General features: G+C 45.2%; 1 protein-coding gene and 1 long non-coding RNA gene across 10 annotated transcripts in view; one reads left to right on the plus strand and one right to left on the minus strand.

Moving 5' to 3' along the window:
- MTCL1 (microtubule crosslinking factor 1) overlaps positions 1–21,423 on the minus strand; it is a 96,848-nt gene extending 75,425 nt beyond the window's left edge. For 5 of the 9 annotated variants that reach the window (XM_082235313.1, XM_082235312.1, XM_082235317.1 and 2 more), the window contains exons 1-3: positions 20,727–21,422; positions 10,078–10,302; positions 7,093–7,251 (exon numbers count right to left, since the gene is read on the minus strand). In XM_082235313.1, the coding sequence (XP_082091439.1) occupies positions 7,093–7,251; positions 10,078–10,275 (357 nt within the window). In that variant the 5' untranslated portion in view covers positions 10,276–10,302; positions 20,727–21,422. Of the gene's footprint in view, positions 1–7,092; positions 7,252–10,077; positions 10,303–20,726 lie in introns of all 9 variants that reach the window. The other 4 variants (XM_082235310.1, XM_082235309.1, XM_082235316.1 and 1 more) reach the window with 2 other exon arrangements.
- Positions 1–24,989, plus strand: part of LOC309539329 — a 205,127-nt gene that overhangs the window by 142,000 nt on the left and 38,138 nt on the right. The window lies entirely within an intron of this gene.

The following is a 24,989-nucleotide window of genomic DNA, read 5'->3' on the forward strand; positions in this document are numbered from 1 at the left end:
ATAATAATTTATTATTTGTACCCCGCCCATCTGGCTGGGTTTCCCCAGCCACTCTGGGCGGCTTCCACAGAAACCAAAAAACACTAAAATATCATACATTAAAAGCTTCCCTGAATAGGGCCGCCTTAAGATGTCTTCTGAATGTCAGGTAGTTATCCATCACCTTGACATCCAATGGGAGGGATTCCACAGGGCGGGCGCCACCACCGAAAAGGCCTTCTGCCTGGTTCCCTGTAGCTTCGCTTCTCGTAATGAGGGAACCGCCAGAAGGCCCTCGGCGCTGGACCTCAGTGGGGGCGGAGACGCTCCTTCAGGTATACTACACAGTCAACTAATTCCACTGCATACTGAAAAGGAATTGTTGAATCCTGTGCAAGGTTTATTGATATCCGATAGCAGGATGCACATTGAAGGGTCCAAATCTACACTGGCACAAATGAAAGAAGGGGTAGTTCAGAACAAAACAAATAAAACAAAAACCAACAAAGTGTAAGTATCTCCAACTGACTTGTTAAAACTGCAGGAGAGGGAGCGGGGATAACTGTGGTGTGCTATTTGTTGTTACACTGTATTTTCTTTTCCTTCCTTTGTAAAATTATGTAAATCAAATAAAAATATTTTTTTGGGGGGGAGGAAACAACTCACCTCCCTTTTCCGAAGGCAGAAGGACAACCCTTCTTGTTGACGCAACCCTACCTATCACAGGATTGCTGTAGGTATGCATTTTTTCTTTACTTAATAAACTTTGTATACTGTTTAATCATAAAAACTTCTAAACTGTTTTCATCAAAAATGTACATTATTGATTTTTATTACAATACTGATGTGTATCAGTGACTAAACACATAGTAACTTTGAGAGGAATGAATCACCTTTTTATTATAAAAGAAGTATTGGGGCAAATCTATCAAGAGCACCTCTGCATATACTATATACAGCAAAAGTTGAAGGGTTTCTTAATTATTATTATAAAAACATTACTGAATAGTCCTTGAAAGGAATCTTTCTCTGATCCCTCTAAGGCTACAAAATATTAGCTTTCATCCCTGCATGCCTAACATGGTTATTTCACAGCTCTGCATCTCTGAAATAATCCTGGAGGGAAATAGCATCTTTCAATTACAGTGAGTTCCCGATTATCCGGAAACAGTTTATCTGATTTTCAGATTATCTGTGCCCGAAGGTCAGGAACTGGCTGCAAAAATGAGGGTGAAAAGCCCAGCCTCTCTAAAACCTGAGAGAAGTAGGTTGGCTAATGCCAAGTGATGGTTCAGGACTACTTTCATTTGCTGCTCTCCCCTTACAATTGTGGATGTGTTGGGCACTGGGTTAACTAGGCCATTATTGTATGTAATCACACATTCTACATTATATGTTCTGCAGAACACGTGACTTTGAAAGAAAGAACAAATTTAGTCAAAGTTTTACAATCCCTCTCTCAATAATTCCAACAACAACCCAATGGTGGGAAGAAGTACAGTGGTACCTTGGGTTACATACGCTTCAGGTTACAGACTCCACTAACCCAGAAATATTACCTCGGGTTAAGAACTTTGCTTCAGGATGAGAACAGAAATCGTGCTCTGGTGGCGCGGGAGGCCCCATTAGCTAAAGTGGTGCTTCAGGTTAAGAACAGTTTCAGGTTAAGAACGGACCTCCAGAACGAATTAAATACTTAACCCGAGGTACCACTGTACAGTCATTTTTCTTATCCACAAGTTTACAGTACTATGCACAGGAACAGATTCATGTGGCTACTTTCTGCTTCAGCATGTGGCAATGGATTGCTAATTACTATAGAACAAGAATGAGGGCTGGAAATGCCACGTAAATAGACTCTGCACAATAGGTTCACAACGTTAATTCTGTTCCTGATACCATATGTCAGGCACGTCCAACTCCCAAGAGACTGCGATCTACTCCCAGTATAAAAAAAACTGGCAGTGATATACCCATTGTCATTGGAGGGAGGAGGAGCGTGTGTGGGGTGAGTGGATTGGCCAGAGTTGTTTAGCTTTTGGGGGGGCAGGATGGCCCAGAGGTCTTCAGTTTTTATTTGTTAAACTTCATTTAATCCCACAATCAGGCAAGGGTCCCGCGATCGACTAGGATCAGCTGGGGATCTACCAGTAGATCACGATCTACTGGCTGGACATGCCTGCCATATGTAATTAAAAGTGATTTTTATTATGAAAATATTTTGTAAGCCAATTGGAGAACCTCTCAGGACCATAAAGTGGTATATAAGAATTCTCAAGAAACATAAGATACAAATTCCTTGTTTAGTGTATTTAAACCTAGCGGCTCTACAGCTCACTGCACATCACTCCCCACAGAGATTTCTCCATGTCAATAAGTCATTGTGCTGTCGGAAACCGACAGATTGTGCTTGGACAGTTTTCTGGATCCAACTCCAAGACTACCATCTGGAAACTACCGTATTTTTCGCTCTATAACACGCAGATTTTTTCTCCTAAAAAGGAAGGGGAAATGTCTGTGCGTGTTATGCAGCGAATGTGTGGTCCCTGGAGCCGAAAAATCGGGCAAAAATCAAACCGCGCTTCAGGGAGCTGGGAAACCTGAAAGGGAAACCTGAAAAGAGGAAGTGGGTGCATTCCTGCATTCTGCCTCAGGGTCTTACTGCCCACCCTCTCTGTTTCCTTACTGTGTTTGCTCAAACGGAACAAAGAGCAGGGAAAGCCCCTCCCCTCCAGGAAAGAAGAGGGGAAAGCAGAGTGTCGTTCCTTCCTCTCTGTGCTCCGTTCCTTCCTCTCTGTGCTCCGGTGCTGCTGAAAACATGCAGGTGGGAGAGAGAGAAAGAGAAAGAGAGAGAGAGAGAGAGAGAGAGAGAGAGAGAGAGCGCTGGCTGGCTTGGGTGGGTGCGTGGGGGAAACTTTTGCCTTCCTTTTCTCTCTCCCGTTATACCCCACTCCTGCATTCTTAGCCCTTCTGTGTTTTTCCTTCCCTCCCCACTTAAAATGTGGTTAAAAAGCATGGATCCACATGGATCCTCAGGATTTTTGCACTGGGTCACCCCAAATTCACCATCAGAGCACATAGCATGTCCATGGCTACAGCCTGCCCCCCCCCAAAATCATGCACCCACTGTTGCCTGGGGCTGCAATGGTGCAAAAATGTGGTTAAAAAGCATGGATCCACATGGATCTTTGCATTGGGTCACCCCCAAATTCACCACCAGAGAACATAGCATGTCCATGGCTACAGCCTGCCCCCCCCAAATCATGCACCCACTGTTGTCTGGGGCTGCAATGGTGCAAAAACGTGGTTACATAGCATGGATCCACATGGATCTTTGCATTGGGTCACCCCCCCAAATTCACCATCAGAGCACATAGCATGTCCATGGCTACAGCCTGCCCCCCAAAAATCATGCACCCACTGTTGCCTGGGGCTGCAATGGTGCAAAAATGTGGTTAAAAAGCATGGATCCACATGGATCCTCAGGATCTTTGCATTGGGTCACCCCCAAATTCACCACCAGAGAACATAGCATGTCCATGGCTACAGCCTGCCCCCCCAAATCACGCACCCACTGTTGTCTGGGGCTGCAATGGTGCAAAAACGTGGCTACAAAGCATGGATCCACATGGATCCTCAGGATCTTTGCATTGGGTCAGCCCAAATTCACCATCAGATCACATGTCTGTGGCCACAGCATGAAGCACAAAAATGATACATCCACTGTTTCATTCAGAATGTTTTTTCCCTTGTTTTCCTCCTCTAAAAATGATGTGCGTGTTATGGTCAGGTGCGTGTTATAGAGCGAAAAATACGGTAAGTAGAAGTACAGCCAGTCATGTCACAATGAACATATTGAATTAAGAAAGCTTCACTGTTTTCCAGTTTAACCATGGACATAATTCAACTCACTTTTTTTTTTTAACATTTAAAGCCCCAAACAGTCCAGAGTAAATGTATTTGGAATACTGATTTCTTCCCATACAAACCAGCCCAGCAGCTGAGCTAATTATGGGAAGCCTGTCCTTACGTTTCACCACCTTCCGAGGATAAGTAGTGATCTATCAGGGCTACCTCAGCAGTTGGACTCCAACTGTGAAACTCCTTCCCTTGGTAGATGTGCCCAACACGTACTTTATTATTTTATGAGTTGCCAGACGAAGGCTCTCATCTTCACCTGAGCTTTCTCTTCATTGTATTAGTTACTAGGTAATAATGTAAATGTGATTTTTACCTTTTGTGAGCATCCTTCAGTGTCACAGCAGGCACCAATGTGCCATGCCAATATAACAACTAAAATAAAGACTGAATAACACTGGTTTCTGTACTGTGTCACTCACCTTCTTTGACAAATGCCTTTGGAAATCAAATATGTAAGTACTATATTTCAGTTCCTCCATTCCCTGGTTTTATATAAGTGCTTCATTTTACAGACTCACATATCTTGCTTTTTACTTTTTTTACATTTTATTACTAAGTGAATACAACAATTCTTCTTGTTTTTTCTGTCATACAAGCTGCACAAAGTGTGGTTAATAATAAATATCTTGCTATGGTACAGTAGGCAAACAGTTGACAAAGACATAGAATCATAGAATTTTGGAGTTGGAAGAGACCACAAGGTTCATCTAGTCCAACCCCCTGCAATGCAGGAATCTTTTGCCCAATGTGGGGCTTGAACCCATGAACCTGAGATCAAGAGTCTCATGCTCTGCCAGCTGAGCTATCAATATGGATTTCATCTGAACCTGCCCTTTATCAAGATCTTCATCAGATGCCTTGTTAAGAATATCCCCACCTTTGAATGTGACATAGGAGGTGACATAGAATCATAGAATCATAGAATCATAGAATCATAGAATCATAGAGTTGGAAGAGACCACAAGGGCCATCGAGTCCAACCCCCTGCCAAGCAGGAAACACCATCAGAGCACTCCTGACATATGGTTGTCAAGCCTCTGCTTAAAGACCTCCAAAGTAGGAGACTCCACCACACTCCTTGGCAGCAAATTCCACTGTCGAACAGCTCTTACTGTCAGGAAGTTCTTCCTAATGTTTAGGTGGAATCTTCTTTCTTGTAGTTTGGATCCATTGCTCCGTGTCCGCTTCTCCGGAGCAGCAGAAAACAACCTTTCTCCCTCCTCTATGTGACATCCTTTTATATATTTGAACATGGCTATCATATCACCCCTTAACCTCCTCTTCTCCAGGCTAAACATGCCCAGCTCCCTTAGCCGTTCCTCATAAGGCATCGTTTCCAGGCCTTTGACCATTTTGGTTGCCCTCCTCTGGACACGTTCCAGTTTGTCAGTGTCCTTCTTGAATTGTGGTGCCCAGAACTGGACACAGTACTCCAGGTGTGGTCTGACCAGAGCAGAATACAGTGGCACTATTACTTCCCTTGATCTAGATGCTATACTCCTATTGATGCAGCCCAGAATTGCATTGGCTTTTTTAGCTGCCGCGTCACACTGTTGGCTCATGTCAAGTTTGTGGTCAACCAAGACTCCTAGATCCTTTTCACATGTACTGCTCTCAAGCCAGGTGTCACCCATCTTGTATTTGTGCCTCTCATTTTTTTTGCCCAAGTGCAATACTTTACATTTCTCCCTGTTAAAATTCATCTTGTTTATTTTTGCCCAGTTCTCTAATCTGTCAAGGTCGTTTTGAAGTGTGATCCTGTCCTCTGGGGTGTTAGCCACCCCTCCCAGTTTGGTGTCATCTGCAAATTTGATCAGGATGCCCTTGAGTCCATCATCCAAGTCGTTGATAAAGATGTTGAATAAGACCGGGCCTTTTCATGATACAGGGCCTTTTCAGTTGTGGTGCCTGAATTATTAAGGGGCTCCCTCTGTCCATAATCATTTTTAATGAATGTCAGCTGAGTTCAGTGCTGTTTATAGAAAATTTTAAGTGTATTTTTACTGGTGTTATAAATATTTGTTCTGCTGTTCTTATGTCTTTTAAAAAGCTTTATTGTGTTGACTGTTTTTAACTGCTGACTCTCCTGTTTTTGGTTTGTTTATTTGGCTTATTATATAGGTTTTCATTATGTTGTACATTCCCTGGAAGTTAAAGTTTAGAGGCAGGATTTTTTTTCAAATAAACTAAGTAAGCATATTCAGGTCTATTGATAAAGAGCTTCAGCAAAACCCAGCTTTTGTTTAACCATAATGCACAAAGAAATTAAGTATGTTTTGCCCAATTTATAGAATAGAAGACCTGAACATGCTACTTCTCTTAAGTATTGTTTGAAAGATTAAAATAAATAAGTCACAGCTAGTTTTTGAGTGTGTCTAAATGTCCCATGACAATCTGGTTTTAAAACAACCCAAGACTGTATTTGCCAAAACGATCTGTGCTGGCACAAGAGGAAGGATGCTACACCGTACAAGACCATGTAATGACAAGAAATTGTGCTTGGATTTCATTTTCTTTCATCCAGTCATGCAATCATCCCTTTGTACAATTTAATTTAATTATAATAGTTATTTAGATACCAAATAAAAGAACAAGTACTCTATGGCTGGATGTACAATGTAAATAATTTTCTAATACAAACTCTTACTTGTACATAAAGCCAGTTCTCTACTGCTTGGCAGCATCCCCCACCCCACCTCAGATTTCAGTGAGGTATTAAACAGAAGCTTAGCTATACATGTCTCAATTAACATCTCTGATTTAAATCCTCCAGATGTATTCAGTCCTCCCACAGGAACATTAAATATGACGAATAACTTTCAAATGTGAGAAAAGCAAGCATTATAGAAACAAATTCCTACATAGTAAGGACAACCCATTCACACAACGCACTAACGGCACCAATAATCTGCTTGGTGGTTGGGAGAAATAAGATCTCACATGAAGCCAAGAAGCATGTAGCCCTCTGATGCACCAGAGGATCTCTGAGTCAGAAACAATGGATTTCTAGAATATAGAGGCTATTGGACAAAGCAAAAAACCAAGTTGGGGGATGCTGTCACTCACAGGTATAAAGTGACAGGTATTTTGTTGGCTGGAATTATATTATCAGTGAGTTTTGTTTCAAATGCATTTCAGACTTCTTTTACTAGCAAGCCTCTCATTAGTTATCTCTCATCAGTTGCTACTTACCTCTTTCAATCTATCCAGCTCATTTTGCAGTGCCTGTTTCGATATTTCCATCTCAATGATTTGTTGACGAAGGATTTCATTCTCATCCTCTGCTTTAACTCGTTTCTCTTCCACATTCTCCAGTTCATGGTGCAGCCTAACGGATACATCTTTGGCTACCTATTCAAAAAAGAGTACAGTATACAAACATATCTTGTAGTAGCAACAGCAGTAGCAGTCTTAAAAACATTTTCCATTAACAAAATTGAAAATATAAATGCATAATAACTTAAGGTGTAAAAGCTTTCCTGACACCAGCTCCCTCGGCTAGTAAAGCGAAATGAGCACCGCAACCCCAGAGTTGTCCACGACTGGACTTAACTGTCAGGGGTCCTTTACCTTTTTTATCATTAACTAAGTCTATGTTATAATACTAGCATACAATTTTAGTGTATTATAGCATTAAATAACAAATCATTTCATTAATTAGATTAAGCATACCTAAAACTCTATCTCCCCCCCTTTTATATGTATATAAATCTCTTTTTTACAGATCAAGTGTACATACTGAAGACAGAAAGTCTTCTGAAAACCAAGTTGCACACATGATTAGCACAATTTGGAGAATTGGGGAATTTTCAGTTTAGGCAGTGGGAAACATGGCTCAGTTTGGATGCATCTATTGTGTATACATCTTAAATCAGTCCCCTACTTCAGAATGTGAGTGAAGCCTGTTTGATTGCTCCTGAACAGCCAAGGCTCCTTTCAGGTGAAAAGTTAGTTTTTCATTGGGAGGGTTTCATAGCCTACACCTCCTCATAAAATGCTAGGTTTCCAAATGCAGGGAATATTCAAAGCATATAATTTAGAGTTGGGAGGAATACAGAGTTGAATGTCATCTAGTCCAATTTCCTGCTTAACATAGAAATTTTGTAACTGACAGGTGGCCTCTACTTAAATACCTCTTGTGAAGAAGAACCCAACACCTCCCAAGGCAGTCTCTGTTCCACTGTCATACAACTATTACCATCAGGAAGTTTATCCTGACATTTTAGCCAAAATCTGCTTTCTAACAATTTCCACCTGTTAGTTATAGTCCTGCCCTTTGGATCAGAGGACATGTCTGTTCCATCTTCTGAGAGGCTTCCCTTCAGATATTTTACAGTTCTTTCTCCCCCTTAATGTTCTCTTCTCCAGCTGAACATACCCAGCGCTTTCAACCATTCAACATGGGGCTTGATTTCCAAAATCCCTCACCATCCCAGTCACCCTCCTATGGATGCGCCCTAGCTGATTCCTGTATGTCTTCTTATAGCAAGCGTGATTCTCCTATGTGCACTCTGAAATGCCTTGGTCCTTACTGCCTGACAGTGGGGTTCCTGAGAAGTGAGACAGATAGTTCTTCAGGACAAGGTCTGCTATGTTTCACATAGGAGGTTGGAGGATGGATGGCGGCTAACAGATTGAGGTTGAATCCTGACAACACAGAAGTACTGTTTTTGGGGGACAGGGGGCGGGTGGGTGTGGGGGATTCCCTGGTCCTGAATGGGGTAACTGTGCCCCTGAAGGACCAGGTGCGCAGCCTGGGAGTCATTTTGGACCCACAGCTGTCCATGGAGGCACAGGTTAATTCTGTGACCAGGGCAGCTGTCTACCAGCTCCACCTGGTACGCAGGCTAAGACCCTACCTGCCAGCGGACTGTCTCGCCAGAGTTGTGCATGCTCTAGTTATCTCCCGCTTGGACTACTGCAACAGGCTCTACGTGGGGCTACCTTTGAAGGTGACCCGGAAACTGCAATTAATCCAGAATGCGGCAGCTAGACTGGTGACTGAAAGCAGCCGCCGAGACCACATAACACCGGTTCTGAGAGATCTGTATTGGCTCCCAGTACGTTTCTGAGCACAATTCAAAGTGTTGGTGCTGACCTTTAAAGCCCTAAACGGCCTCGGTCCTCTATACCTGAAGGAGCGTCTCCATCCCCATCATTCAGCCCGGACACTGAGATCCAGCACCGAGGGCCTTCTGGCGGTACCCTCATTGCGAGAAGTGAGGTTACAGGGAACCAGACAGAGGGCCTTCTCGGTAGTGGCGCCCACCTTGTGGAACACCCTCCCTTCAGATGTGAAGGAAATAAGCAGCAATCCTATCTTTAAAAGACATCTTAAGGCAGCCCTGTTCAGGGAAGTTTTTAATATTTAACACTGTACTGTTTTTAACACTTGACTGGGAGCTGCCCAGAGTGGCTGGGGAAACTCAGTCAGATGGGCAGCGGTGTAGCGTGAGTTGTCAGCACCCGGGGCAATGCAAGTAATTTGCGCCCCCTAACCCGGGGCAAGGCACGTAATTTGCGCCCCCCTACCCCCTAACCTGCGAGTTGCCGCTGGCGCTGCTGCCCAAACGACGCCGCTTGCCCGGAGGAGGAGGGGGGCAGAGAGGCGAGGAAAATGCAACGGCCCAGCAGCTGCAGCAGCACCGGCGGAGGCGGGGCTGTGAGGAGGGGCTGCCTGGCACGTCCTCCACGGCAAGCACTGAGAGCCGCTGCCTGCCGGGCGCCTTCAGCCGGGCGCTGCGAGACATGCGGCTCCGCTACAGCCTGCGCCCGAGGCTCTTCAGCGACTCCGGAGGCAGCGAGCGCCCCCCCCCCAGAAGTTGCGCCCGGTGCGTCCGGCACCCCTGGCACCCCCCACGCTACGCCACTGCAGATGGGCGAGGTATAAATAATAAATTATTTATTATTATTATTATTATTATATGACCAGCAAAAACTTTCATTAGTCTTTAGATCTGCCTGTGCCAGATTGCTTTCACAGAAACCATTCCCCCCACCAAATACTCAGACACAGCTGTGAAATGTGACAGGCTTTTACCAATTACTTATCAAGGATTTTATTGAAGGCAATGTAGCAGCCAATTGCACATGGGACTCTGACTTGCCTATAGCAGATAGCATGTGCAGAGCTCCATGACTAACTTGGATGTCTTTATGCATAAAGCCTTCACTCACCTTTAGATCTTGCTCTAAGCTTCTAACTAACTCCCCATCCACTTGACCCGTCTGTGCAACTTTCAAGCTTTTCTGTTCTGCTTTCCTGAGACGATACTGCAAAATGCGACAGTTCTTGTTTGCACGGTCCAGCTCTCGCCGAAGTTCCTGAAGTTGGTAAACATCTTCTTCAAGGTAGCTGTCACGCATCTCTTCCATTTCAGCACGCAGTTCATCGAGCTCATCCTGCCATGACCCAAAACACTATCAGATATCAAAAAAGTGATTCTGCTCCCTCCCCATCAAGACACACATCAAGATATGATAGGAGTAACCCAGCACTCACAACTGCTGCACAGTGCCTATTTGCTGTGCAACAGACAAGGAGAATCCTGTTGAAATGATCTTACAAGCAACATCAAGCTCATGTTGATCTTGCAAACTAATACCAGTTGTAACTTACCTCTTCAGAAATAATAGGAACAGCAAAAGTTCTATATCAAAGCTGTAAAATCAGTTCATATGAAGTTGAAACTCCTTGTTTATTGTGCTGCTATGTTTCCTTACGGGATGCGGGTGGCACTGTGGGTTAAACCACAGAGCCTAGGACTTGCCGATCAGAAGGTCGGCGGTTCGAATCCCCGCGACGGGGTGAGCTCCTGTCGCTCAGTCCCTGCTCCTGCCAACCTAGCACTTCAAAAGCACATCAAAGTGCAAGTAGATAAATAGGTACCGCTCCAGCGGGAAAGTAAACGGCATTTCCGTGTGCTGCTCTGGTTTGCCAGAAGCGGCTTAGTCATGCTGGCCACATGACCCGGAAGCTGTACGCCGGCTCCCTCGGCCAATAAAGCGAGATGAGCACCGCAACCCCAGAGTCGGCCACGACTGGACCTAATGGTCAGAGGTTCCTTTAACTTTTCATGTTTCCTTACACCAGTGATGGCCAAACTTGGCCCTCCAGCTGTTTTGGGACTACAACTCCCACCATCCCTGACCACTGGTCCTGTTAGCTAGGGATTCTGGGAGTTGTAGTCCCAAAACAACTGGAGGGCCAGGTTTGGCCATCACTGCCTTACACAAACACACATACAAGCTTCCAAATTTGAAACTAAAATACTATGCTTTCTAAGAAATTTTTTTTTTTTTGCTAAAGTTTGCAATACAGTACATTTCTTCTAGAAAAGAATATCCTTTTTTAAAAAAACTCATTCCTATTAATCTAATCTGTATATACCTGAATCTCTCAAGCTAAAACCTTTATAAGCAGGTCTTAAGGCTCAGTGGACAGGCCATAAACTTGCTGGAGGATGACTCCTGGGACACCAACTATTCTATTATTAACCTAGCTCTGTGTTTAAAAAGAAAACGGATGATGGAAAGCAGCAATAATATTAGTTCTCACATAAAGGCTTCCAGCAAAGATTTAGATACCTTCAATTTGCAGTTTATTGGCCTCTTTAAAGAGGAGCAAAACCAAGCAGTTCTGCCTACTGGATATTTTTCAAGTACACGTCTACACCTATAATTCTTTAAGGATAGCATAGGTGCCAACTATAGGGGGCCCTGGAGGCCTGGGCACCCCACAGCACAGGTTCTTACATGACTTCTGGTTTGTACCGGAAGTCGCATCAGAAGCCAGACGCAACCCCCGAGGAAACATCAGGATGCAACTTCTGGTACCAACCGGAAGTTATGTCGGAGGTCTCGCGAGACCTCATACGTGATCTCCAAGGTGCCGCAAGACCTCAGAAATGCCGCTGCAGTGCGTTGATGTAATGTTATGTCATGATGTCATGACACTGTTACATCACGGGTGCAATTAGGGACCCATAATCTGTGGCCTAAGTTGGCGCCCCTGCAGGATAGCATTGTGTGTGTGTGTGCATGCTATACACACACATAGTTTTTTTCACAGTGCTTTTTCCTGGGGGTGCTCAGGGGTACGCATACCGCTAAGCATTTTGCGAATCTTTGTACTTTTGTCCATTTACTGTATTTATTTTTCTCAATTTGAACTATAAAACAGTAATTTTCTTGAATCAAAATGAGAGTACCCCTAAACATATATATTTTTGGGGGGGAAGCACTGGGTTTGCACAAGTGGACTAAAGAACTCTGGCACAACAAATCCACTTTTAAAAAAACCACTGAAACAGAAGGGGGCAGGGAACTGTCCTTTCCATTAGCACAGTACTTTTAATGCGATAATCAAGAAAGTTGTGCTTGGTGAATGCTGAAACACTCTCAGTAATATTTAAACACCTATCCTTCGAGTGGCTGCAAATTTATAGACTCCCATAGTAACTCAAATAAGGTCTGGTGTAAACCCTTAAATACAGGAGGAATAATTAGCTTTGGCAGTGGGTGCATATGGTTGCTCAGCATCAGTGCAAATAAACAGAAAGTGAAATTAGGTCACTTTTATTTATGTTATTACAGTAGGTGTCAAACTTGGGGATCTATGTTTGGAAATGTCGTTAACAGTCATTTTCCACTCACAAGCATTCTTCACAGAGCGTGGTGTCTATGACATCAAGATCATCAAAAGACCCCCCTTCAGGATAGTAAATAAGATCCACATTATGTCTGCGATCCTGAATCCACTTGGCAAACACAGAGTGCAACACAACCCTATGCCTGTTACTCAGTAATAAAGCCCAACAAGCTTAGTGAGGCTTAGTCCCTGGTGCTTAGGGATGGCAGCCCCAGTCCCTCTGAAGCCTAACTGAGAATAGGACTGCCATCTAAATGCTTAGTACTTTGCGACAATCAACCTGACCATAATGTGAGTGCACAGCTGCCATTCTATTTAATCAGGCTGGGGCTGGGCTGCCCTTCAAGCCCTATTGAACTGAATGGAAACTGCTGAGCAGCAATGCTTGGCAAATTCTTTGCTGTGTTTCCTTGATAAACCCACTGAACCAAGGTCTGCTCAAAGATATTGTGGGAAGGGCAGAAAGAGTGAGGCAAAGTATCCTTACTATTTAATAACAGTCAAACCAGATGGAAGCTTAAAATCGAAAAAAACTAGAAGATCTGTCATGCCTAACACACACACTACTGTTGCAGTACCGCACACACAGTTATTTATGCTCTTTTGTTTTGCAGTGACCTTATTATTAACAAGATTCACCACACTTATGTCAACGTAAACAGAAAAACCAACATGTAAATCTACACTATGGTGAAGATAAACATGCGGTGGGGAAAGTGTGTTGAGATTGTGTCTGCTTTTGAAAAATGCAAAGCTTATAAAAATTCATGAGAGTGACTGTTGTAAAAAAAGAAAGAAGGGCGCTGCTGTGATGCAGAAGATGCTATTCATTTCTGCTACTTAAGTGGCTTCAAAGGGTTTGAACCAGTGGCAGCTTCAGCCAGAGCTTATATATTTCTTTTCTTCTCTTTTTAAAGAAGACTTAGTACTATACATTTGCCCTAGGAAACTTTTGAATACTAATCTCTCCATTCTTTAAATTACTCTAATGTTTTTAATCTCGGGGGGGGGGGGAATCCAAAATAACTATACACATCAATATTCTCATGCTCATGTCACCATTTGTACCAGTTACAACGTTTATGGTTAGAAGCATATTTATTTATTACGGATCTTCAGGCTTTTTGGTAATATTGTTTTTGTACAATGAAACCCTCTGAAAGGTCATGCATGTAAAGCCAATAAAAAAAACACACTTAAGAGTGTCAATGTGTTTTCAAATTGCTCCCAGTTTTAAACAGTTGGGGGTATATATATTCACTCTGCTTCCTCTGGACAATGCCATGTTTCAGCAGAGCCACAGCTGTGGCTATGAAGATAGACCCACAGCCATTGTTTACCAGGCTGAATTCTCACTCTAGCAGCTGACTGCCCCAGCATTTGCAGATTGTCGATGTTATTCTGATGCCTAAGGTTAGATTTATCTCCTTTTCCTCATGACTAATACATTTAAGATGCAAGAGAATGCCAAACCCTTCCCAAAGAAGTAAGGCATAGCCTTTGATATATATGTTTTTAAATAATCACCATCAATTCTAGGTATTCTTACTGTGGAAAAAACAAAAAAAGACTCTACAGTACAGTATACACCAGGTAATATCCACCGTTAGCCACATTCATCAATAAACCCATTGAAATGAATGCATCTACTCTAACTTAGTTGGCTATCACTCAGGATCTTATCTACACTTTGCCAAAAAGGTATATAAATTCAACAAATAAATTTAATAAAATGTATTTGACATTTTTATATGATATTTGGTGATTTCATGGGAAATTTCATATTCTTTATAGCAGAGGTGAGAAACCTCCCCTACTCAATCTGTCAGGGACCATGTGCAAGCAGTGTTATGGGGCCAAAACCAAAAGTGGGTGGGGCCAGAGCCACCCCACTCTCTCTCCCCTTCTCACCCACACATACCCACCCATTCAAATGCATGTCCATTCATGCAATTCTTCCTCCCCAGCTGCCTCTCTTCCTTGCCAACATGCAGAGCAGCTAGTCATAGTGGGTGGAAGAGGGAGCGGCACAAGAGGGAGCACAGTCTAAACAGTCAGGCCCCAGAGACTGCGTCACATCCATGGGCCAGAGGTTTCCCACCCTGCTTTACAGGATGTTAGGAAGCCTTGGATACCATTCATATGATATGCCTAAAACTTCTGCTGCATAAATAAAGTCTTGGGGAAAGTGACTTAAGAGTTGAAGGAGACAGCTACTGTGTCATTTTGGACCAGAGGAATAATGGTCCAACTAGATGTGTCAGGTGCAGCCAATGCTGTTCTTCACAAGCATGAACTGGACTTTTTCCATGTCCTAACTGTTCTTGATTGGAGGGGCAGTGTCTAATTTCAATACAGAATATGAGGCTGAGGGGAGCTGAACTCTTTGCCCCCCCACCACCACCTTATTTCACTTGGCAGGAAAGTTTTTCAAAGTGATGGAATGCACTGATGCAAAATGAAGGACCACAGCTTAGGGAAAGGACTGTAGCTCAGTGGTACAGCATCTGCCTTGCATACAGCAGGTCCCGGGTTCAATCTTTGGTATGCCCAGGTAGGTCTGGGAATGTTCCTTGGCTGAAACCCTGGAAAGCCATTGCCAGCCAGAGTAGACAATATTGAGCCCCATGAACCAATGGTCTTCATAGCAGCTTCCTATTCTCCTATGCAGAAACGTTCATCTCTCATCCATTTGTATGTGTTACATTACAAATCAAACCCCTTACTTTAAATGCAAATGGGGCTGAGAAGGCTACCCTACCCTGTCTAGGCCTGCAGTAAACTAATCCAACCTTATAAAACAACTGCCAGACTGATGCCCAGCACTACTATACCATGTTGCTTCTATAAATAACAACTCCCTTTTTCAGCTTAATCTTTACCTACATTTAATCCACTCTTTTAGGTCCAGTTCTAACATATTCCCTCTCCAGGCAAAATTCGCATAGTCTCTGTAAATAAAAGGCTACAAACTGAAGCATTTGTTAATCTAAACCCCAAATACTATATTCACAAGAAGGGAAGACAAATGGTACAGTATTTGTGGTTACTCAATCATCTCAGTTTCTTTTATTTATAGATCTTTCTGAATGTAGCTTCAGTAGTGTGCCAAAAGATCATATTGTAAATACAAACCCTTGTAGAAGTTCCAGCACATAAAAATTCATGCAGCAGCATTTTGAACAGTGACTTCTATTTATGGATGGGAAGACTTAACATAAGAGAAATAATTTTAAGCAGCATCTTTATAAAAACATTTTTTAGGATGGCTGTTCTTTATCCTAGGGGCCTGCTTAATGTGTTAAGGGAACAATCCTAAATATGGGAAGCTGGCATAAAGTACGCCAGATCCAAACTCTGTTCAGGAGTGTGGCTGCTGTCAGCCTAAGCCTGGAAAATAAGCCTTTAAAATTGAGTTTGACTTATTCCACCCTTTTTTGCCACCATGTTTTCTGCTGGGTTGCCAGGTCATGTGACCAAGCTAAATGGAGTTAGGATCCCCCTGCCCAGTCCTGCCACTCTTCCCTACTTGTTAAGGTTCATGCCAGGGTAAGCTCCACTGGTCTCATTATAGTCCTTGCTGAGCCAGGATGAGGAAGTTATGCCCATGGATCTCTGGCTGAGTGAGGGTTGAGGACCTAGAGAGCCTGGCTGAGCTGGGAACTTGATGGCGGACCTGGAGAGATCTGCCACATCTTCACTCATTCTGGCAGATCTCAGCTTAGTCACTTACTAACAGGATTTGTTATGGAACAAATACATGAATAAGATAACAAATTCTTTGAACCCCAAATTAGGGAAGGGAGAGATCTCATTTTAACTGATAAAGGAAGTGGGGTGCTTTGGTTTTTTTTCCGTTCAAACTTGGTGATGAAAAGAAGCTTGCTCTCCCCTGCTATATTTTCACCCTTACAAAGGCTAAATTAAACAAAAACCTACATACCATAGCATAGACCATACAGTTGGCTAAAATAGATGGGTCTGGCTATACTTTTTCCCAAAGGAAAAGTGAGGATGGGTGAAATGCCACCCACTTCTTTTTAGACAAATAGAGCCTGGCCTAACCATCCTACTTCCCTTTCCTACTTTGAAACCATCCAACCCCCTACAAAACCATTCCATTTTGTGCACTGCACCGAGTCACTAAGTGGTACTCAAACTCAGAATACTGGGAGGGGGCATGGCTGCTTACTGTGGTATGGTATCACTTTAAATGCATAGTGTGGATGGGGTCTGTATTACAGCCCACAGCAGGCATAGACAACATGGTGCCCTGCAGATGTTAATGGACTACAATTCCCAACAACTCCTGCAGGCAGCCATGTTGGCTACCCCTGGTCTCTTGAACATTCCAGGTTTCTTTGAAAAATACAAGTTGTAGTCAGGTAACGATGGGAGCAAAAGTGCCTGATTTCTTCTTTAAGGCCATGCTAAAGAACAGAGCAAGGGGGGAGGAAGTGTGGTCAAGGCTCACACAAGCCTTTTGATTTAAAACCCCACACTTCATGTTCTCTCATCCCCTCCCCTGACAAAGTTATTCCCACATGTCTCCAAGGGACTCTCCCCACAATCAGTTTTGTGCATTAAATACACTTTTGTTTCCTATACAGTGCACACAGCAAGGCTGACTATTGAACTTCCCTTACAGGGATATCACATTTCCCCTAACAAAGAAACCATTATATTTTGGAGCTGGGGAAATGCTATCTCCCCCCCCCCCTCGCCAGGTGGTATATTTGTTTCTTGTGCAATTCTGGCACCTGTGGGATGATCTTTGTGTTCTGGTGGATATGCTTCTGATACAAACTGCCGTTCCACGTACCCACACTATTTTGTGATCTGTTTTAAAACACACAGTACTTCTGATTTTTATTTTTATTTTTTAAAGATCTCTGTAGGCTCCCCCACAATCCAATTTAACTCATCTAGCTTCTTCTTCTTTTAGCTGGCAAATCTGCTATGAAGTTGCATATATACATATACCTGTATAAGTACACATATACCTGTACAAGTTTTTCAAAATTCTTGGGAACATTTGCCTTTCCTTGCTCCTGTTCTAGAGCACACATTTAATCTTTTTTTAAAAATGTAAATGTGAGAGAATGTCAATAAACTGCTGCATTTTCCCCACCCTATTTTGTGTGCATGTGATATCATACTGCTGGCATTGAGAAGACTTGCAGCTAAGTTGTAGTGTTGAAGCAATGATTCTTCAACATCAACTTCGTTGGACTGGTCATGTTGTGCGGATGCCTGGTGATTGTCTTCCAAAGCAACTACCGTACTCTATTCTGAACTTAAAAATGAAAAGCGTAATGCTAGTGGTCAACAAAAGAGGTTTAAAGACTGTCTCGAGGCAAATCTAAAAAAAATGTAGTATAAACACTGACAACTGGGAAACACTGGCCTGCAAGCGCTCCAGTTGAAGAACAGCCTTTACCAAAGGTGTCATGGGCTTTGAAGACACTCGAACTCAGGACGCAAGGGAGAAACGTGCTAAGAGGAAGGCATGCTTGGCAAATCCACATCGTGATCAACTCCCGCCCGGAAACCAATGTCCCCCCTGTGGAAGAACATGTGGATCCAGAATTGGCCTCCACAGTCACTTACAGACTCATGTTAAAACTGTGTTTATGGAAGACAATCTTACTCGGCAACGAGTGAGTGATCACCAAAGAAGAAGAAGAAGACAGTTGAGGCACACTGCAACTGATTATGCAGACAGGATGGGCAGTTCCTTTCTACTAAAACCCCCTGTGTCTTTATCAGCTGCCCAGCAGACAGAAATCTAGCACAGAAAGACTGCCTATCAATTTCCATGGCAGGAAAAGCCTCTGGTAATTTCGCCCCCTGCCACAGCTGTTAAACACCTACCATAAAAAATGTTGACAACCCTGCATTCAGAGAGCTCTCCATGTGTGATGTCTCACCTGTCATTTCTCTCACAAACAAACTATACTTATATATACTGAATATCAAAACAACTATTTAACTTCTATCTTCGTTCTATTTTTTACCATTTCATTTTGTTATGGGGGGGATGTTATTGAAAGCAGGTATTTTATATATCAGTTATTAGAGAGATTAGAATACTGTAAGCCAGGGGTCAGCAAACTTTTTCAGACCTTGTGGGGGGCTGGACTATATTTTGGAAAAAAAATATGAACGAATTCCTACGCCCCACAAATAACCCAGAAATGCATTTTAAATAAAAGGACACATTCTACTCATGTAAAAACTGCATTTAAAAAGCGATTGGGCTGGATCTGGCCCCAGGCCTTTCTTTGCCTACCCCTGCTCTAAGCCATAACCAGCTTTTAGAACACTAGCATTTTAACCAACCAGCTTGCCAGTCAGACTTCCACAGAGAAAAAATTACATATGTTACTGCGTTAGATCATCAAACTACTAGTGGAAGATCAAATATCTACATGCTTCTACTATGCTGTCTTATGTCTTTAAGAATATTTTAACAATAAAAACAAAAACTATGAAGCTCAAAGGCAACTCAGTCCTCATTTTAAATTGGAAGCAAGTTCCACTTACGTCAACTTTCCAAGTTGCATTACAGTTTTTGGAAAACCACCATGCCAAATGTAAGTTGAAAAACAATTGTATGATTTGCAATTTATTTACATAACTGAAATCTAACAGAATGCAACATATAGTGGCTTGTAAACAAAGTAAAATATAAAAGTGAGAAACAATTGTTCACAGATTCCAAGAATAAAACATCTATTCTTCCTTATGGATTGTGATTGTGCTTCAGCAGGCTGAATGAGGCTACAGTCATAGACAAACTTCCTTGGAAGTAAGTGCCACTGAACCTATTTGGATTTCCTTCCAGATAAACATGCATAGGAACAAACTTCATAAGATTCTTCTCAGAAACTTTCCTACTAAAATGATTTTTTCCCTACGGAATATCACATACTACACACAAACCTGCTTCATGAGTACCATACTTTCCCAAAGATTTAAATCCAAAGTCCTACACTACTTTAAAGTGGGCAGCATCCAACTACTATAAAGAGGAGCTGAAAGGAATTTGGAAAGGAAATTGATGTCAGTACTGTGGTACCTCGGGTTACATACGCTTCAGGTTACATATACTTCAGGTTACAGACTCTGCTAACCCAGAAATAGTGCTTCAGGTTAAGAACTTTGCTTCAGGACAAGAACAGAAATCGTTCTCCGGCGGCACGGCAGCAGCAGGAGGCCCCATTAGCTAAAGTGGTGCTTCAGGTTAAGAACAGTTTCAGGTTGGGAACGGACCTCCGGAACGAATTAAGTACTTAACCCGAGGTACCACTGTAGTATCTAATTCACAAACATCTCGCACAACATCCAAGCATAAATAACTGCTTCTCTCATACACATCCTGGAGGTGAAAACACTGGCATCCTCCTTCTCCAAGAGCCACACTCCCTTCCAGCCACACAAACATTTTTGGAAACGTCTCTGCAGAACTGGTGTCTCTCTTGTGGAATTAAAGTGCCCTGATAGAAGAAGGAATGTCCAGCCCCCTTCGAGGGAGCTGCAAGGTTCTAATCTGGAACCCAGCACAGCAGCACCATTCTGAAGAGGCCACATGCCTAAATGGAAAGAAGAACCAACATAGAGTCTCGCTTCAAAGGCTAACTTTAAGGGGTCACAAGACTCTTTGGGTTGTTTTTGCTGCAGGGGACTTATACACCGCCACCCCTCCGAACGTAAAGAAGTTTGACATTACTGTGCTTCAACTGCAGGACACAAAACGAGCGCATATTTCTGCAGCCATGAGACATGGCGTTTGTATGTCTTTTATAGGAACTTCAGGAACCACCAAGTTGAACCCCGTTTGCTCTGGAGAAGATGGGGTGAAAGAGGGCATCCATATCTCTCCTCCTCGCTAGAAACTACTACCTCTAGACCAGCACACCACTATTATTACAGCCTATAGTAGCTCAAACTGGGAAGGGAACTTCCCAGCCGTCCAGTCCCCTCCCTCATTGCCAAGAAACTGCCCTTGTTCCAGATGGACGACCCCACCCCCCACCCCAGTCGGTGTCTGGAGTGTCTGCTACTTTTGCGAAGTTGCCCCCAGGTCAGCCAAGCGCTGCCTTTCCTCGGCGCCTCCCCGCCTCCCTGACCCGCCGGCTGCCCCTCCCTCCTCCCCCCTCTTCCCGCCCTTTACCTTGAGGTAATCGTTCTCGGAGCGCAGCTCTTCGATCTCCCTCAGCAGCTCCTCCTCGTCGACCACCAGCTGCCTCTCGCAGGAGGGAAGCACCACTAGCGGGGCTTTGCCGCCCAGCCTCAGGCTCCCCGCAGGCGGCGCGCTTTTGGCGGGCGCCGCTTTCTCCGGGGCTCTCCCCCAGTTCGCCTCGTCGCCCGGCGGCTGCTCCACGTTGGCGGCTCCCGAGGGAGCCGGGGAGGCAGGTGGCGCTGCTGACGGCCCTTTGCTGGCGGCGTCCGAAGAAGGCGAGGCAGGCTGAGGGGCGACGCCTGGCCCCGGGGGCAGAGCAGAGGGCGCTGGCTGCGGCTGCTCGCGTTCCCGGTCGCTGGAGCCGGTGCCGGACTCCGCGTCGCTGCTGGCGGCCTGAGCCAGCCTCTGCTCGTCGGAGAGCGGCTCGGACGGGCAGTCGGACAGGTCGGAGCTGCTGTCCGTGTGGCTGATCCTGGCGCCGGGTCCGCTGCCCAGCCCAGCGGCCGGGACCAGGGAGCCCGGCGGGGCCAAGGAGGCGCATCGCTTGCCCTTCCTGCCTTTGCTGGGGTCGCCCCCGGGCTGCCTCCCGCCGGCCTTGGCGCCCGCCTGGTCCTGGGCCCGGGCTGCCTTCTTGCTGGAGAGGGCGGATTTGGCGCTGCCCGCCTTGCCAGGCGCGCCGGCAGCGAGGCAAGCCGCCGCCGCCTTGGCGCCCTGGGCGCAGCTCCTCCGGGAGAGGCGGCTCTGCGTGGCCAGCAGCCCCGGCGAGTGCGGGCGGGCTCCCACCTGCGGGGACTGCGGCTTGCCGGAGAGGCTGGGGGATTTGGGGGGCACCGGCGGGGGCTTGGCGGAAGCTGCCCGGGCGTGGAGGTCCTTGAGGAAAGGTCTGGCCGGGGAAGGCGCTCGGTGGAGCCTCTTCTTCTCGGCGAAGGAGTGGTGCGGGCTCTGCGGCGACGGCGGCGGCTTCAGAGCCTCGCCGAGGCTGGTGCCGTTCAAAGTCTCCATGGTCCCGGCTGCCCGAGAAGACGCCGGGGAGGGGCGGACACTTGCGGCTCCTCGAGCCCTTGCCGAGCGCAGGAGTGTGAGTGGCGGAGGCGACAGTCCTCCCGGCAGAGCCCCGCAGCAACAGCGCCTTCCTCTAGTTTTCGCCTTTGCTCTCTCATCACTCCTGCTTCCACCTCGCCCACCACAAAGCTCACACTTTTTCCTCGGTCTGATTCAGCGAGACGGGCTGCTCTCCTCCACCCCTCGGTCAGAAAACACAAACACACACAAAGCACAATCGGTGGCAATCTTCCTCCCCCCCCCCCCAGCTCTTTCCAATCCGCTCGATGCAGCTCACGGTAACGTTGCAGCCTGCAACATCGACTCCTTTTTCATTATGTCCGACGCAGACAAGTGTTTTCCGGATTCCTTCTCCGCTTCGCCAGCTTCGCAAACCGAGACCGTCATTCATTCATCATTCCCGAGCCACCCTCTCCTCGCCGTCCCTCGCTTTCGTCGCCACTGCACCTCCCGGTCTCCCCGAGCCAGCTCTTTGCTCCTCGCCTTAGCTCCTGAAATAGAGAAAACTGCAAACGCTGCTGTCTCCCGTACTGACGCTGCCCCTCTGTGCGCATGATCCTCCCCTTCTGTCACCCAGCCAAGCTGCTCTCAGCGCGAGCCACTTTTTCCTAGAGCTCTCTCTTTCTGCATGCGTATTTATTGAGGCTCCTCGGCCAGTTTCAGCCTATGATAAACCTGGATTGCGCGGAGGAGGGGGGCAAGAGATGATGGAAACTTAATTCTGTAGCCATTGGGGTGTATTGTTGCAACCTATACACTTTCCTAATGTTTATTCCTTGGCAAAAACAAGCCCTTTGGTACTGGGGCTGCAGCCGCAGCAGCAATAGCAGTAAATCTGCTCTGCTACCTCTGCTTGCCTGTAGCACAGGCTGGCATCAGAACAGCAGGTTCTCGTCAGTTTTATTGCCCGAAAGATAAGCAACTCTTGTCCAGAGGATGAGCACTAAGAAAATCTCCAGTAGACTGGTGTTGACTGCAATCCCCAAACTGATATCCTTTGCACTTAAACTTGATAAAGCTGTTTCGGTGAGCTGGAATGTCTAGAACAGTGTTTCCCAACCGGTGTTCCGCGGCACACGAGTGTGCCGTGAGACGTTGCCTCGTGTGCCGCGAGATGCCTGGAGGGAGGCGGGCGAGTCGGGCGGCGAGAGGCGGGGCGGCGGCGGCGAGGAGAGGCCGCGCCTCCTGCTGCTGCCTGGCGCTCCTCCTCGCAGCCGGCAGCGCTGCCTGGGCGCCTCCGCGCGACTCTGCCTCGCTGGGTTTGGTCTCCCAGCAGAGACGGGTCACACGCGCCCCTCCCTCCCTCCCTCAACCTGCGCGGAGGGAGAGCCAGAGAGAGGCATCGCTCCTGCGCGGCGGGAGAGGGAGCAGCCGGAGCGATGCCCCAAACGAAGGCATGGGACCGGAGGGGAAATCCTCTCCGAGGAGGATTGAGCGCAGCTGAGAGAAGCCTTTCGAGGAGCTGCCGTGTCCCCTGGAAACCCCCTTCCCAGCTCTGCCTGCCTGCCTGCCCAAAGCTTGGAGGTTCCCCGGCAAGGGGGAGGGAAAAAACTTTCACTTTTGTGCGTCCCTCCCGGCGTGACGCTGCGCGCTGACGTCACGGGGCGGGGCTTTAATGGTGGTGTGCCGCGAGATTTTTTTTCAGTACACAGGTGTGCCGTTGCCCAAAAACGTTTGGGAAACACTGGTCTAGAACTGCAAGTCAAATAGGTTTGGGCCTATTCATCATCATTTTTAGAACCATTAAATTATGAGAAATAGAATGGTTAAAAGCAGAACACAATACAAGATAATCAAATCATTTTTTTAAAAATCCACCCTGCTCCAAAAATATGCCTAACCCCAAAAGGAAGGGGGAAAAGACCATTTTGGAATCCTATCACTGTGATCTGAGCTAGGTAAGTAGACAACTTCCCCATTCATTTCCATGGGACCTTCTCAACATACAGAGTTCCATGATGCACCAGAGTGTTCAGGATAACTATATGAAAATGAAAGAAACAAAGGATTACAACTAAGCTTTACTCAAAGTAGACCCATTTATATTAATGGGCCAATGTTAGATATGTTGGTTAATTTCAATGGGTCTACTCTGAATAGGACTCGCATTGGATACAAACCATGGGGTGGTATTCAACTACATTTTACCCACTGTAAACCCATTGAAATGAATGAGCATATCTATGGTTAATTTCAATAGACCTATTATCAGTGAAACTTAATTGAATACCACCCACCATTTTAATTTTTTTTAAAAAAAGGTTACATTAAGTGAGCATTGAAAATATTCTGTTAGTCATTGAGAGTATTCTTCTACCACTCTTATCAGGAATTCAGAAGGGTAGTTCAAGCAAGAGATCTTTTAATTAAAACTAGGCCAGCCAATGAAAAATTCAAAAAGTTCGGGGAGGAGGGCAGAATCATGCTGAATGTTGTTTATTATGGTAGAAAAGCTTCTTGCAAGTAAATAAAGAGTGAAAGCATAGGAAATAAGGTAAAAATGAAGAACAATACACTTCAAGCAATATAGTTCAGTTGTGGGCCTTTAGACAAGTGCCATGGTGGTCACAGTTCTTAAGTGACAATGATTCTCATCTCTAATCCTTCACCCCCAGAGGCACACTCTATTGTCCCTTGAGGCAGGCGGATGCCAACAGCAACAACAACTATTCAATGGCACTTAATCATGATCAATATTTCTAGAACTGCCGCAGTAATTTATGCAATGTGTAGAAATAGGAAAAACAGAAGATGAGAGTCTTAATAGCACCTGATTAAGCTGGGAGATAAAAAAACCTCTATTATTACAAAATCAAGGTGGTCTCATGAAAGATGATCCCCATCACCATCGTTGAAATGTGGGAGAATCTGATAATCTCACACAATACAGAGTGGGCTTATCATTGGATAACACCTTACTGAGGTCAATAGCCAAAATGCTAGTGTCACTCAAATGTCATAAGATATGTTTGCACTGGGTCTTATATTGGTACACAAATAATTTCACCAGCCTTGTTCCTACCTTTGGAAGGAGTGTTGTGGCTTGGCAGTTTGCAAATACAGTGGTACCTCGGGTTAAGAACTTAATTTGTTCTGGATGTCCATTCTTAACCCGAGGTACCACTTTAGCTAATGGGGCCTCCTGCTGCTGCTGTCGTGCCACCGCACAATTTCTGTTCTCATCCTGAAGTA

The sequence above is a fragment of the Podarcis vaucheri genome, assembly GCF_965113315.1.
Source record: "Podarcis vaucheri genome assembly, chromosome: 8".
Lineage (NCBI taxonomy): Eukaryota > Metazoa > Chordata > Lepidosauria > Squamata > Lacertidae > Podarcis > Podarcis vaucheri.